Raw genomic sequence first — 16,034 nt, 5'->3', positions numbered from 1 at the left:
GTAGAGCAAGGAAAACAGTGTTGAAAAACCAAACTCAAGCCAGGCAAAAGCAGGCTATCAAGTTGAAAACAAAGATCTTTGAGTCTGTAAAGACTGCAACCCCCATAATGCACCACAAGCAGAAACAAAGAGGCAGGGCTTGGCTCACCTGCTTGTTCATGAGTATGTAGATTAAGGGGTTAATGACGGTGCTGCTCTTGGCCAGGATGGAGGGCACCACGCTGGCGATCGGTGTGATGATGCCCGGTCTCCCAAAGGTTGCCATCAAGGCTACCACGCCATAGGGCATCCAGCAAAGTAGATAACACACCACGGTGGTGATCACCATGAAGAGGATGTGGTACTCCCTCCGCCGAGCAGCTGTCTTCCGGATCTTCCCCACCTGAAAGCAATAGCAGCGAAGTTAGGAGTTATTATCAAGCAGGTGAACACACCCATATATCTTAAACCTCAACACTTATACAATAATACTTAACTGATGATTCAGCTTCCAGAACTCTACAGGCTCTTTTAGGTACCTCTTAGCAAACTGTCACCTAGCCATCCTGTTTTTGTAGCTAAATAGCGGATCTTGCAGTTTAGCCTCTGTAGTTCTGTTTGTGAAGTCGTCTGCGGACAGTACTGTGTCACTGACATATCCACACCTGCCTCCTGGAAAGTGTTTCTTTGTGATTACTGAACTCACCAGTGCATTATTTCTTCTTAATGATGTTCCCAATAGTATATATTTAGTTTATAGCTAGCCTAAGGTTTGGCCTATGTCTCTGACTTTTTTCTTTACCTTATTTCTCAGCCTCATAATGGTTTCCTTGACTTTCTTTGGTGTAACTCTCGTCTTCATTTTGACAAACACCAATAACCGACTCCAAAGGCAACCAAAAGCCTAGACTCAAGACTAGATACTTCACGTGCCCTTATACTTACACTAAGGAAGCAATTTAACACACCTGACTAATCAGAAACATTTATGCAGTCATTTTGTCCCAAACGTTATGGTGCCCTGAAATGGAGGGACTATGTATAGAAAGTGCTGTAATTTCTACATGGTGAAATACCATGTAATGAAAGCTGAGAATTGTTTGATATCATATAATATATATAGTTGTGGAGTACAGAGCAAAATGAAGAAAAAAATGCCTTTGTCCCAAATATTATGGAGCTAATTATACATCAGAGAATTTATTCTGCTATCTTGACTTTTTTTTTACATGAATGATGACGTACTGAGATGGGAGGGGTTTTCAGGTAAGGGTCGCCTGTTTGTTTGTTGTTGGGGGGCTGTTACTTCAAAGCTGAATGTATGCAATTCATGGTCAGCCCCTTTTCATATTAACAATGATAAAAATGGTTATTAAAAACGGACTCCATCGGCACAAAAGCCACTGGATCAAAACTGATTTAACACTGAACATTTTTCTGCGTACAGTACATCATCTTGGTTTCTAGGATCCCACGATTAGCAGGCGATGGAGACTGCCAGTTTTCTCAAGCAAAACAGATATTGTGCGATGGAAGTCATGTGATTTCTCATTTACAGCTTAAAGGACCTGATTTTGTGTTCCCATGACTACTGGAAAGTGGTGCTGGCGGTACAGCAGGGGGTCTAAAGCGCCAATTCCCTTCTCCCTCAGGAGCACACTGACCCACCAGAGTCTTTTCTTTTTTTCTTCCCACGACACCATGGCAACAATCAATCCATCCATTCCATTTCGCTCCATTTAGAAATGCTGGGACAGTCCTTCAATTTTCGGCCCATCAGCACGCTGCGGAGCTGCCAGCAGGCATTATCACGGCTGCCGCGCGCGCAATCCCCCGAGCCCCCGGCGGTGACGGCAGCGGGGCGGAGGCGCGGAGAGGAGGCGCGGGGCGGCGGAGCGGCAGCCTCTCTTCCCCAGCCCTGTTTCACACCGCGTCTCCGCACGAGCCATTAGCCAAGACACTTGCGCTTTGGTTCCATGCAATTTCCCCAGTCAATCAACGTGTAATTTAATCCTTACTTTTAAATGCCCTCTGCGGTGGGATTTTTTTTTTTCCTCCATTACCATTCGTGGTGTTGCGGGCATGTGGTACTTTCAGCAGGCAGGTGTCTAAGCCGCCAACATTTAGGATCCCGGTGTGACTGATCCTGCCTGTTAATCAGTGAGTCAATCAGGCTGATATCACCCATTTCATAACTGGATCATGAACTGGATTATGCTGGCCAATATCAAGGGTGGTGGTGGGAGGGGGGGTGGGGGGGGGGGGGTTAAACCGCCATTCTGTCACAGCTTAATTGCAGCATGGTAGACAGTTGTCAACTGGGGAAACACACACACACGCACACACACACAATTTCTTCCTTCACAAACATTTTGCATGCTTCTGCCTGTATTTAACGTTCCTTCTGAGTTTGACACCTCACAAATCCAAAACCAGCACAAATACATTCAATCATTCTGTTAAAATATTTCATATTTTAACCCGAACACATTTATTTTCACAAATAAATGTGAAACATCATGTTACTAACAGTGTGCAGGAGTGCCATCAATGAGATGCTTGCTGTTTTCCTCCTGCTTTTAATGAATTCTTTGATGTTTTCTATGGATACGTGAAAGCCAGGCACGTTGAAAGGAGAAGCAACACCTTTCCCTTCACAGGAGGACCTCTTTGTGAGCAAAGACCAATGAACGACCACCCAAACACAGGGGTAGATACAGGAACGTAAATATGGCATCAAGTCACACACTAAGAAGTAACCTTTTCACAACAGAGGCAGTCCGTTTTCTAAGGAGACCCCGATGCTCTTTGTTTGTCACACAACAGGAGAACAGCATTGAACACATTCTAACAGATCAATTTGAGACAGCTGTCCGTACCCTGCCCTGCATGATTTGAATAAAAAGAATACAGTGAAGTGTTTTCCTGTTTTCCTTTGCCTCTCATTCATATACCGTGAGCCGCTGCCATTGTTCTGAACATGGCCTTAATGCAGCAGGTCATAAGGGTTTCGTCGTACTGCTAAACATTACTTGTTGTCCCCACAGCAGGAGACAACAAGTAATTAATCAGGGGTGAATCTGCATTTTGAAGATAAGAACAGCATGAGTGGCCACATTCGTTAGGTTTTCAAGTAAAAGAAAAAGCAGTGAGCGGTCAGGCGTTTGACAGATTTCTATCAAAGTGTAACATTGAGAAGCGCTGATCGAAATGAAAATCGACAATGTCACAATGGCAGCGACATCAAGCGCCAGAGGCTCAGGGTTGGGCTGTTGTAGCTCTAAATGCCATCCAGCCATGCAGGACAAAGCACTCACAATGAACTATAATGCACTATTGAGACATCTTAGGTTTCAAGAATCCGATAGTTTCTCCATCCTATAAAGAGCTTTTTACACCTTTTACACCTAGACGTGGAAGCACTCCAGTATGGGGAATTATATTTTCATTTACCTTAATACGACTTCAGTCCAATGCTAAGCTCCTTAAAAAAGACTTGATGCCCTTGTATCTGAAAAGTCTGTGCACATGCATAAAGGCATTTATGAAGGTCTTCCATTATCCTTCCACTGCATTTTTTGTCACCGCCTACATGAGAGGTCTGTTTGAGAGCAAAATGAATGTGCACATACTCAGGGACGGTGAATTCACTGTACTTAGCTGCTTTAGTGTATCAGTTAAACCAGCACGCCCTCCAAAGAATGTGCAAGAGCAAAAAGAATAAATTCCGTAATTGCACTTACGCGCTCCATCTCTCCTTCAAAGGGACATTGTAAGGTAATAGAAGGTCCCCAGAGCATGGTGCCAGCATCAGATCATCATCACCCTCAGTACATGCGCTACAATGGCCCTGAGTACACTCCTCACAGAGAACCCCAAATAGAGCTGGGACAGCAGGCACCCACATTCTCTCTAAGAGACAGTGTCAGCTCACAACCCTTCAGACCTCTGACCTTTCCCAGATTCCTTTGCACATGATCTGCTAAGGATGTCTGATCGAATTTTGAATACATTGATTGCTCGGGGAAACTGTATCACAAATAGAGTCATTCTGCAAAATAGTAAAATAGTTACAGATTATCTACAGAAGATCCTGGCAAATGGGAATATGCTCATGCATTTCTAAGGGAGATGCTCCCAAACCCATTGACATTTATGATATCTGTAGTGCGGATCTGCTTTGACATGTTCACCACAGTGGACTTCTCAAACAGGAAGTAAAATTTGAGAATGTGATCAGCACCCTGTAAATTCTGCAGGAAACGTGTGGACAAGTAGCTTCTGAAGGCCACCATGCCGAGGGGCGCCTTACCTGTTTGACCGCGTACATCAGCCTCCCGTAACAGTACACCATGACCAGCACGGGCAGGGCCAGGCAAAAGATGAACAGGCAGATGATGTATGAGTGGGACTGCGGTGTCTGCGAGGTCCACGTGACCGAACAGCTGGTCCCCGCCCCCTCCAGTCCGTAACTACTCCAGCCCAGCAGCGGGGGCACTGTCCACAACAGAGAGTACAGCCAGGACCCGCCCACGGCCAGCAGCGGCTTGCGGTAGTCAGGGGCTCGCTTGTTGCACACAGTTAAGGTGCTGTAGCGGTCGTAGGAGAGCACAGCCAGAGAGACTAAGGATACGATTCCTGGAGGGGAGAGAGAAGTGGAACAGGAAATGTCACCAGCTGCTTCTTTTCACACCGCAACCCACAAGCCAAGGTTACCAGGCACAGACACTGTATCAGACGGAGGAAGATGCTTCATGTGCAGGAGCCCAATTGACCAGCGGGGGTCGCTAGACAGGGGTGAGACATGGATCCTGTCCATCTGAACCATCCCTAACACCAGGCAATGCTAGCAGCAATTATGCATTGCTCTGTGGGGTCAAAAATTTAACCTGAACAACCATTAGGGAAGGGTACACTTACACATATTATTTTATTGTAATGAATTCATTTTATAATTGAGCCAACATGCCACAGCCATTAATCTAAATTTAATTTTTTTATTTGAACACTGAAAATCCATAACTCCATGTAATTATAAAGACACAGTCACTGGAAGCCCATAAATCCAGGTAATTAGAGAGAAACAGACACATGGCAGGAGGACTGGGGCGGTAAAACCACATCATTGAAATTCAAGTCCCTATTTGCACATAGTTTGCATTGCAAAGAGGGAAAGAGATGAAAAAGTAAAAATGAACCCTTAATGAATGAGAAAAAAGATCGACTTTGATTCTGAGATTGTGACATAATTGTTCATAACTTCCTTTATGGTCCTCATTACAACCAGTTAAATTCTCAATTTTTTAAACATCAGTTTTAATCCTCGGGAAGTGTCTCTCATTATTTACTTATATTTTAATTAAGCTTAGAAATTAACTTAGAAATTTTCCTCTGATGTACAACTAATTGTGCTGCAAATAATATTACATTACATAACAGAGGCAAAAAATTGAATTAAATACAAAAAAAAACAGGATATATGACTGCAAGCAAAATGCAGACAGAATTATAATTTTAGAAGGAAAAACTCTCCAGCACAATTTGTGCTCTGGAATTGCTCAGAAGGAACTCTGGATTAGTGGGAGTTATTTGGTGGGGGTAAACATGACTGAATGAACAATGCTTTTTCCTCCAGTGAAATTAACATAAAACTGAAATTATTGTTTTTGATGGCAAACAGGAAAGACTAAAACCAGTGCTCATCGCGATTCCCTTTCACTGATGACTACAAGTCATGTCAGAAATCCTGATTTAGTTATGAACTCAGACTTGAATTTTAATAACCACATAAAGATAATTACTAAATCACTAATTACTTGCTGCCACCTTAAAAACATACCAAGAATTAAAGACTTCATGTTAAAACAAGACTTGGCAAAACTAAGCTCATCCAGAATGCTGCTGCTAGAATTCTAACCAAGACCAAGAAAGTGGACAATATTACTCCAGTGCTTAGATATCTGCATTGATAAAATTGGTTTCAGTACGCTATATAATTGCTTTTGTATTGCTTTTAGCTTCTCTGTTTTTATCTCCCTTTATGCCCTCATTCCTTTCCTATTTTTTTTCTCATTTTATGTAATAATTGTGTTTTTATATTTTTAACTGCAGTTCTATTGTCCTTTATGCCTGTGTAAAGCACTTTGCGTTACTGCTGTGTTTGAAAGGTGCTATATAAATAAACTTGCCTTGCCTTGCCACATAAGCATTGCTCACATCCTGTAATGTCTTGCTCAGGAGATCAGGTGAGTCTGTTTCACTGACCGTTACTACGACGATGGGCAATGCACTGCGGTGGACAACAATTACATTGATAATGGATCTCTGTCATATAAAATTTGATCAACTGATTTTCTTGTGATCTATGCCAGCAACAATACAATGCCTCATGCAGCTCATGTCTACATTTAATCTAAGTGGGCATGTGTAGTGGGAAGTCACACAAGAAATGAATGAAATAACATACCAAACCACACACACCATGTTTGTCCCAAAATAATCAAAAATTCAAAAACCAAAAGACAGCAGAATATTCCAAAAGAACCAGAGATAAAATGTAGAATTCCAGACCTAGATGCAGGACTCAAATGCCCACTTCCAACTAACTGTTACAAACTTCTTCTCAGGTTGCCCAAAACTGACTGCTGACTAAAGGAAAGCTGCATATTTTATACAGTGAAAGAGAGCAGGGGGGCTGACACCCCCTCTGACACGCACACCACACACACACACACACACATGCAGACCCACACTCACACACAAACATACACATTCACGCCTCAAACGGCAACCCCCCCAGTTCCTGCTCTGTCTTATCTCTAGGCAATGGCGGCCAAGCTCTTTGAAGCTTCCTATGGCTGAGAACGGCCAAATGGTGAATTAGATATCAGACAACAGTATAAACAGCATGACTAAAGCTCTGCCACTAATGCATTCTTTCAAAATAGACAAGAAAGATTTCACACCTTTTGAACCTGTTTTCTGACATCGTGGCTTTGTAGCACATATAGAAAGCCATCAAGCTCTGTGTACTGTCAGTTTCATAACTCGACAACTAAAAAAGCTAGTTTAAAGGCCAAGGTGGCAAACGCATAGTGCTTTATAGGAAAATAGCAGCAGTTTCTATTGAAACCATTAGTCTTTATATATATATATATATATTACAGGCATTTAGCAGACGCTCTTATCCAGAGCGACTTACACAACTTTTTTACATAGCACTTTTACATTGTATCCATTTATACAGCTGGATATATACTGAAGCAATGCAGGTTAAGTACCTTGCTCAAGGGTACAACGGCAGTGTCCTTACCCGGGAATCGAACCTGCGACCTTTCGGTTACAAGCGCAGTTCCTTACCCACTGTGCCACACTCCGTCCTTTAGAGATGCAAGTTTTTTACAGGTGACACAGGCTATATATAGCCTTCATATATGTATGTTACGTGTGTGTGTGTGTGTGTGTGTGTGTGTTTGTGCCTGCGCGCATGTATGCCATGCTCACAAACACGGCCAGAGTCAGTGGAGAATGTCTTTTGCGCACTCATCCTACAGACTCAATCCCTCCCTCCCCTGTAGCATGGACTACCCTGCAGGGCTTCTGACCAGCCTTTACATAGTGAACCACTCAGCAAGCCCCACCGCTTATCATTTTTGCAGCTGAATACTGCAGTGAAAAATCAAATTGCTGAACCTTAAGTAACAACAATAAAGAACGCAAACTCCATATAATCTTTAATAAGGTGAAATTGAGACATCAGCCCCCTTCCCCTTTCCCAGCAATGATTATCTTATCTCTTTCAGGCTGTTAACACCACACGCGCACACTGAGCTGGAGGCTGTAAAACTCATTCTCAGTAAGCTCCAAGAGTCAAGCTGTGTTCCATCTTTGAAGAATTTCAGATCAAAGCGAGTAATTTTCTCTTTAATTAGATGAAGAACACCGTCGGAATCACTAAAATCAATTTCGGAGTGAACCTGATTTATATGCTGATCGATTGATATCATCTGATTACCGAGGATGTGATGGAACGCTTTCCTCGACAATCTAGCCCTAGCAGTCGGTGTTATGTCTTCAGCTGAGAAGGCAATCAAGCCTAATAGTGTTTTCTCCATTTTAGGTATCAGCCAAAGACAGCTTAAACATACTTATTGGGATCAGCTGGTAAACTAACACTATGGTCAATATTATGGGCAGGTTTGATGCCACAACATACATGCACTAGAGCAGTGATGTATTTCATGCACCACTGATTCTGTAAATCAAGTGATCAAGTCAAATGTCAAACATCTCAAAAAGAAATTTAATCACTGTCATCTGAACCTGTTTATGTACAATTTTTTTTTTTTTTTTTTTTGCCAGCCAAGCTCACAAGTAAAGCTATACACAGACTCAGTAGCTCGCTGCTTAATAATAAAAGTAATTCAGTTTAAATATTTTGTTATGCAAATTAAATTTGTTACATTTTTCCTTCACAGGTTGACGGCAATGTTGATTTAGTTTTTTAAATAATGTGGAAACCTTGTGCGGGTGCAGTTTGAATCTGTGAAATAACGTATAACCTGAAGATATTGACAATGGCAGTATGGGCAGTCATACAGTCATATCAGTTAATGGATATTGACCAAATCATTTCCATATCATGCCCCCTACAAATACACAGGCAGGCAGAGCTACAGGTACCACACAAACAAAAGAGGACATAAGAAACATGTTTTCATTCATGACAATCATGGCTTTTTATAGAAAAAGCCCCTTGTCTCATTTTAGTACCTGTTAATGATCTGTGGGTCATTTTGGGCTGCCCTTGAAAGGAACATGAAGGGGTATTCCCAAACCACATGCACATAATAAAGGCTCAGCCCTCAGTCCAAGCCAAAGTCAAAACACCCAAGTTTGTTTTTCGACGGACAATAAAAAGGTATTTCCTGTTTCTCCAATAGGGGAATTATTGGTAATAGACTTATTGTACATCAGTGAACCTGGTGAATCAGTTCTGTTGTTTTCAATTTAGCCTATTCTGTGAAAAAAAAGTGCACGCATCATGATTTTTGACAGTTTTCCTCCTGTGAGATGAGGCGTCTCTCGTAAAAGTCTGACCTGAGACACTGAGCCCCACGGCTCTGTGGAAATACACCCTTTGCACGCCCTCCTCCTTCAGCTGAAATCATCATCCCGCGTCACATGAACTAACTGATCTACAGTGAGTTAAAACTACAGTGCAGCAATTTTGAAACAAGTCCTCCAGGAAGAAAACAGCAAGAGATCTTGTTAAAAACTTACCCTAATTGACCAGATTTATTATTTTCACTCGTGATACATGTGATCATTCTGAACATGCCAAACACAAACACACACATACACACACACGTACAAAATAATGAATAAATACATAAATAATAAATACATAAAAAAATCTGTATAAGCTAACAGGCGGAGAGATGGAGAGATGATCACATGATCACTCATCTTTGTGGCAAACAAAATGTGATGAAAAGTCATTGAGGAAGCAGGTAAAGAAAAGGCAGTGCATCTGATGGAGGTTATATAAAGCAGCTCTGTCGTTTTGCCTCACATGCTTTTCTAAACACGTCGGGGGAGCCCTCGAGCACGCAGATCCCCAGGAGAACCCCGAACAGCGGAGGACCAACCAATAAATAAATAAAGCAGTTGTGTGTAATATCGTCCAATTGACAGACTAAAATGCCTCATTAGATGCTAGGAATTGAATTTCAGGTCCAGCATGGCACTTAAGACTAGGAAACCATGCTTTGTATAGACAGCAGGAAAACATTTAAAGCCTCCTGGTCTATTCTTATCATCAAACATCATGCATTTCAGTTAAGGCAGCTGAGGGTAGTCAGATTTATGTGGAAAGAGAAGATGAATTTCATTGATAGAGCAAATTTGAGTACATAGATAGACCCGTGGGTAGGTGACAGTTACCAAAAACAGAATCCCACACATCAAATGTCAGGCTCCTCAAAGTTCACTTCATTTTGATGACAAAGAGCATCTCAACGGGAATGTTTGTGAATACTTTACAGGCAACTAACTGCATTGACACTTGACAAGTTTTACAAATAAATCTGGTTTATTCTTACTGTACATATTCAGTCAGAAGACACGTGGAAGTGAACTGGAGTCAGTGATGTGATATTTGTAGGTAATTCTGCCCATTTGTGAAAGGTTATTTCTAAAATTGTAATCTATATTCATAAGGGCAAAGGGAAATTTCATGAGAAGAATGTACCGACCATTCAGCCCATCTCGGCTTGTCATTCCCAGACTAGAGTGAACTTGTCCATCTACAGCTGATCTACACTGTCTGAAGCCCAGTCTCTTAAACTCCACGGGGAGCTGCTTACAAACATAATACCAGTTATGAAAGCCCATTATGTAAAATGGAAATGCGCAAAAGCGGAATAATGGATGCAAGGGAATTATTGCCATATATTAATAATGGAAATTTGATGAAATGAGTGGATAGTGCCACTTTAAAATTAATAATCAATTAGATGTGCATGTGGAATGACAAATGTAAGGTTAACCACTAATGATTTTACAGCAAGTGGACCAAAGTGTCATTGAAGTCATGTGACACAGCTGTATGACAGGTGCAGTTTCACAGAGCCTTCAGTCTGCTCAGCAGCACCCCAGACTGTGACCACAGGCAAGCCAATGGCACAAATAGGCGGTTCTGCTGAAGAATAGTGGGGTGCTTGTTCCTCTTACTTGGGTGTTTGTTCTTTCTGGACATCATGTTTGAGCATGCTAATGTTTCTTCATAAGCTGTGATCAGCCATTTCTCTTGATTAATGAAGTCATGGTGAGCATATGCGACATCCATTCAAGTCACAAATGAGCAACAAGTGAAGTAATTAATCAATACCTAAAAAACCCAAATAACCAAAAGCATTGGCATTTATAAGCTGGTACAGTTTTTGTTCTTCAGCATTCAAAGAGTATAAAAATGAAAAATGTATCAAAATTTTGATTAAATTAATTCAAATTCATTTTTCAAAAACACTGGGATGTGCAGGTAAATGTGAAAGTATTGGGACAGTGACACCATTTTTGTTGTTTGAAATAGAATTATGAATGTGAGGATAATGTATTGGCTGTCGGCTTTAATTTGAGGGTATTTGCATCGATATTGGGTGATCCGTTTAGGAAGTACAGCCCTTTTTTGCATGGAACCCCCATTTTTGCCTTTATTTTGGCTTCATGTCTTTATTATTTTGGGGTCATAGAAAGTTGTGAATACATGTTATTGCAATTTTGTTCCAAAAATATCCTTAAAATGTTTTCTAGCAGAAAAACTTTCTGGACTTTTACAATTAAGGAAAGTTGTGTTTTGTGGTGCTAAAAACAAAGCCGCTTCAACATTTTTCTTTGTTCCAACAAAATAAAAATGTGTTGCTGGAAATTAATTTGAGAACCAAGAGCCAGAAGCAGACATTTTAATTACCTAGTGCTCTTGGTCTTGGCTCAGTTGATAATGTTTTAGCATTACTGGTGAAATATAAATTATTTGCTTCTCATCTGTTCCATACCTGTGCATTTGTAAAAAAAAAAAAAAAAAAAAAGGACCTGCTGTTTCCCCGAAAGGGGGTGGCTTCGAAAACCCCGGAGTGAGCAGAGCTACCTATATAAAACCAGCCTAATTTAGGTATGCTGACTGACTCGTTCAGTCAAGGCACCATGCTGTGGCACATGAATGAGCTGCATGGCCTGGAAATGAATCTTAAACATGCCGGTGCCGACTGCGGTCGGTAACTCCATAGGGCAACATGCCCACCCAGGACATGGGAGGGTTTAGTCGGTTATGGATCCGCGATCATCACTGTCTATCGACCCCTGCTGGTCGACCAGCTGGCCATGAGACTGAAAGGTCTTCCTTTGATTCTGTCTGTGCATGCTTAGCTGTAGCCTGTGTAGTGCAAGAAGCGGCTGGCGACACCACGTCTGAATCGCCAGAGGGGTTTGCAGCATGAATGCAGCTGTGGTTGTTGATGATTGGCTATTGAAAATTTGGGTGGGAATTGGAGATGCTTTATAAAAAAATAAACATAAAAATAAAACAATATACTGTAAATGGCTCAAACCATTATTAATAACATGATAGCTACACATAATTATGTCCAGGATCTTGGAGCCTCACATGCAACAAGAATCAAACATGGATTCCTACAAGAATCCAGTCCTTCAGTATTCAGCTTGGAAGTCAACCACAGACAGTGTGTCATCCTATCCCATCACTGGACTCAATTATCACTGCTTTCCAAGAATTCACATTGTTCCACAGGAGATACATCATGCAAAACGTGTCCGTGAAGAAGTACAGTTAGAGAGAGAGACGAGTGAATCGACTGACTTCTGTGATCTTCCCAGGTGTGGACCGTTCATTAGAGTCTGAAATTAGCTCTGGATCGCTCTGGACCAGCACGTGAGTGGGGAAACGAGGGCAGGGTTTTCAGAGCACAGCCGAGCTGTTTCTCCCCTCCTCATGACCCTTGAGGTAGAGGAGCACCATTAGGAATGGATAGTCTGACATGCCTTCCATTATTCTTACTCCCCCCCTTTCCTGAAGACAGCCAAACCCTTTGCATTAATCATGTGCACGCCACCTTCCTCTGGATTTGTCCCATGTGTCTGAATATTACAGAGCTAAAGGACCCTGCGTGGAATGAAATCTAACACTTGCAAATGTTACCTAATTAGTCATTATGTATTCCCCTTGTTCCTCTTCAAGACTACTTTTTTTTCTTCTTGTTTCATTTTTCATTTCTATTTCTTCTGCCATTAGGGTATGTCTTGGCTTTTTATGTATCAATGCAATTCAAGGACTCACGGTCTTTCTTGACTCAATCTATATGCTCAATCATTTCCAGTGAAAATATAGCATGTCATCTAAAATAATAATACCTTAAACGAAAAACACATTCCCTAGACAACATATTAAATCAACCATGTTCCAGAACAATCAGTGAGATATACATGGAATATTCTTGGAAATTCATCAGTTCAGGACTTTTGAACATTACATGAAATGCATACTGCAATGAATCTTGTAGAAAGGGTGGTAAAAACAGTGAGTTTGTTTGAACAGACAAGGCACAATGAAGATGGTGCAGTGTATCTTTGGTGCTGATTGAACCTTACAGAAAAAATAGGAGATTCGTATTCTCCGCATGCTCCTTTGAAAACACATTCATATAATATTTCATGCCTATACATTCCTATAGCCTGGCACTGATTTAAATCCAGCAACTTTCAAATTGCACAGCATGTTCTGTGATTTGCATGTGTGCATTTATGTATGTATGTGTCTAGGTGTATGAGTAGCATATGTGTGTGTTTGTGTGTGTGCCCGTGTGTGTGTGTGTGTGTGTGTGTGTGTGAGTGTGTGCCTGTGTGCGTTCTGTGTGTGTGTGTGTGTGTGTGTGTTTATGTGTATCCATACATACGTGCAAGCACAGATGTGATTATTTGTACATGTGTATGCATCTATGTGTAAGCATGTTTGGGTATGATGGTTCATATGTGACAGCAGTGACTGTTGCTTCGCACATCCATACCAGAACCACATCCCTTTATGCAGGGAATAACTTTACTGTCCTATGCGGCTTGGAGGTGGGTCATATCTGAACACAACCTATCAATATTTTGGACGGTAGTTGTCAATAGTTCTTCCTTGACAAATCTCAGTAATACCCATACAGTGGCAAAGCACAATAATCATTAGTCCTTAAACATTGTCTGACTAGGCTCCTTTGCACATGAGGTGATTGCTCATCGATCTGTACAAACTGCATGCTCTGGCTCAATCTGGCCATTCTATATCCAAAGTGATTACAAATCGTGAATATTGCCCCCAATTTCTCCCCAACTTTGAGTGGGCAGTCAAACACAACCACACTCATGGAAATGTCTATGGGGATTCCTGTAATTCATTCATTGAATTCATTTTGCAAACTGACAGTATTGAAAATGGAACTGAACGAAACCCTGCAGACTAAAATGCAACTGACGGCTCAACGGTAGGAACTGCAGGCATTCTGTCTAATATTATGAAATACAGAGTTGCAGTCAGTATGTTTTCTGTCAACATTACAGTACTTTCAGCTCTAGTGCACCACTAAACACAACTCCCCATGTTTTTTTGGGTTTTTTTTAACACGGCAGCATTTGAGGACCCTGTTCTCTGTCTTCAAAGCTAAGTGTGTGAACAATTATGCTAAAATGCCTTATATCCCTGTCAGGGAATCAGCTTTGCGCTCTGTGGAACAATGATAAGGTTCAATTAAACACATTTAAATAAAACATTCTTGTAAGGGATAACAGATCATCCCAGTGACTTTGGTAACAAATTCTTTCCAATTAGCCCTAGCCTCAAGTATCTCACTTCACTGTGAGACAGCTGTATTAATAAATGAGGAAAGTTGCAGCAACTGGTCATTAAGAAGAGAATTCTGTCATCTGTAACAGACAAGGCTGAGCCAAAGGTTAGCCTTGCTGATCCGTAGCAGCATTAGCCGATGGTTGGCTAGTGCCACGTTGAATGAAGCTGGAGGCGTCCACCAAGATTTCCAGTTACACCACGCAGGCTGCAGCAGGGACATCTTGCAGGACCCACTCCTTTAGCTGCTCAAAGGTTTCTGGACTGTTGGTCCATACGGCATGACATCAAACACCCACATGCCCTCTCCCCGCTGTGACGACCATCTTAGGGCCTGCTGTGGCTGTGAGAGGGACCTCTCCAGAGCCACTGCAGAGACCCAGCGAGCTTAACCAAGCAGACCCCCGGTGCTGCCCAGGGTGTCGTCGGTGTGAGGGAAAAGGTAGGAATCCCTATTAGTGACTGCGTTTAGCCATCAGAGGCACCGGGGCTGTCCGAGGGGCAGATAACTCGGGCTGCCGTCATCTCTTTCATTTTTGCCTCAACGTTCGCTCTCATCGCCACTGTTTGATGGGCAGGGCCGTGCCTGCATTGACGTCACACCTGATGACACGGGCGCGCTCGTTGCCCTTGGCAGCAAACAGGTAGTGGAACTCAGTCAAGAGGCTGCGTAGCTGGCTGCACTCTCTTGGACTGAGCCCCTCACAGCTGTATTGGGCAAGCTGTCCTGGAGCTCCATGCTGCACCAACACGGCCACTGGAGATGGGTTGGGGCAGGCGTCGATCCTTGAGCAGGGTCAGCCGCTTGGCTATACTGTCGGTCACCCCAGCACTGGCCAGGGCATCCGAGCCCAGGATGCAGGGGTCAGTGATATCTGCTTGAAGGAAGTCTTGATCGCCCTGATGTGCATGATTTATATCTCCTGCGCATGATTAGCATTAATTCGCATGAGACTCATATCTCATGCAAACTATTTCTTTTTTAAAATTATTATTCAATGTCACCTGCCAGGTTTCACATTTCTTTATGCGGTGCATCTTGAGCTAAAATTCAAATCAATGGAATGCCTACACCATCCTGTAAACCAGGCTCAGATCAGAAACAGGGCTGTAAAAAATGCCATTTTCAAGTCAGATCGTTTTTTTTATTAACTATGTCAGTTGACAGACCACAAATCTCTAGTATAACATGAAAGTGACAAAATTTAACATCAGGTTTCTTTTAGAAGATGCTCCAATCTTGAGCAACTTCCATGAGTGTATCCATATAGGCTTAACACAAGTATAGGCGTGAATACAAAAACATAAAATGTACAGTAATAGTGGAATCCAAATGAATTCTGAGGTCTAGCTGGTCACAGGGGAACCTAAACCACACAGGTGATTAGGGCTTGAGAGCTTGTTAGGCTTTTTGGTTGTTCCTTGCTATTTTAAAGTGTGATGACGATTACACTCATTCATGACGACACTTTGGCATTAGATATGAATTCCATGTGAAAGTGAACTTTCCATCTGGGTGAGGCACGAGTTCGGCAATTAGGCCAATGTTCTTTAAACAAATTACTTTGAGAAACTTAATCTCAGATTTTCTCAGACAGGTGCCTCTCATTGGATAAAGCGTTCTAATCTTCAAAGCTTTTAAATCAGATTTATC

General features: G+C 42.0%; 1 protein-coding gene across 1 annotated transcript in view; it reads right to left on the bottom strand.

Moving 5' to 3' along the window:
* The window catches only part of LOC135250334 (vertebrate ancient opsin-like), a 31,666-nt gene that overhangs the window by 7,531 nt on the left and 8,101 nt on the right, over positions 1 to 16,034 (bottom strand). Inside the window, exons 2-3 of the mRNA XM_064326535.1 lie at positions 4,292 to 4,617; positions 149 to 382 (exon numbers count right to left, since the gene is read on the bottom strand). Of these exons, the coding sequence (XP_064182605.1) occupies positions 149 to 382; positions 4,292 to 4,617 (560 nt within the window). The remainder of the gene's footprint in view (positions 1 to 148; positions 383 to 4,291; positions 4,618 to 16,034) is intronic.

This window comes from Anguilla rostrata, chromosome 3 (assembly GCF_018555375.3).
Source record: "Anguilla rostrata isolate EN2019 chromosome 3, ASM1855537v3, whole genome shotgun sequence".
Taxonomy (NCBI): domain Eukaryota; kingdom Metazoa; phylum Chordata; class Actinopteri; order Anguilliformes; family Anguillidae; genus Anguilla; species Anguilla rostrata.
Note: the sequence above shows the minus strand (reverse complement) of the source record. Positions and strands in the feature narration are given on the sequence as shown.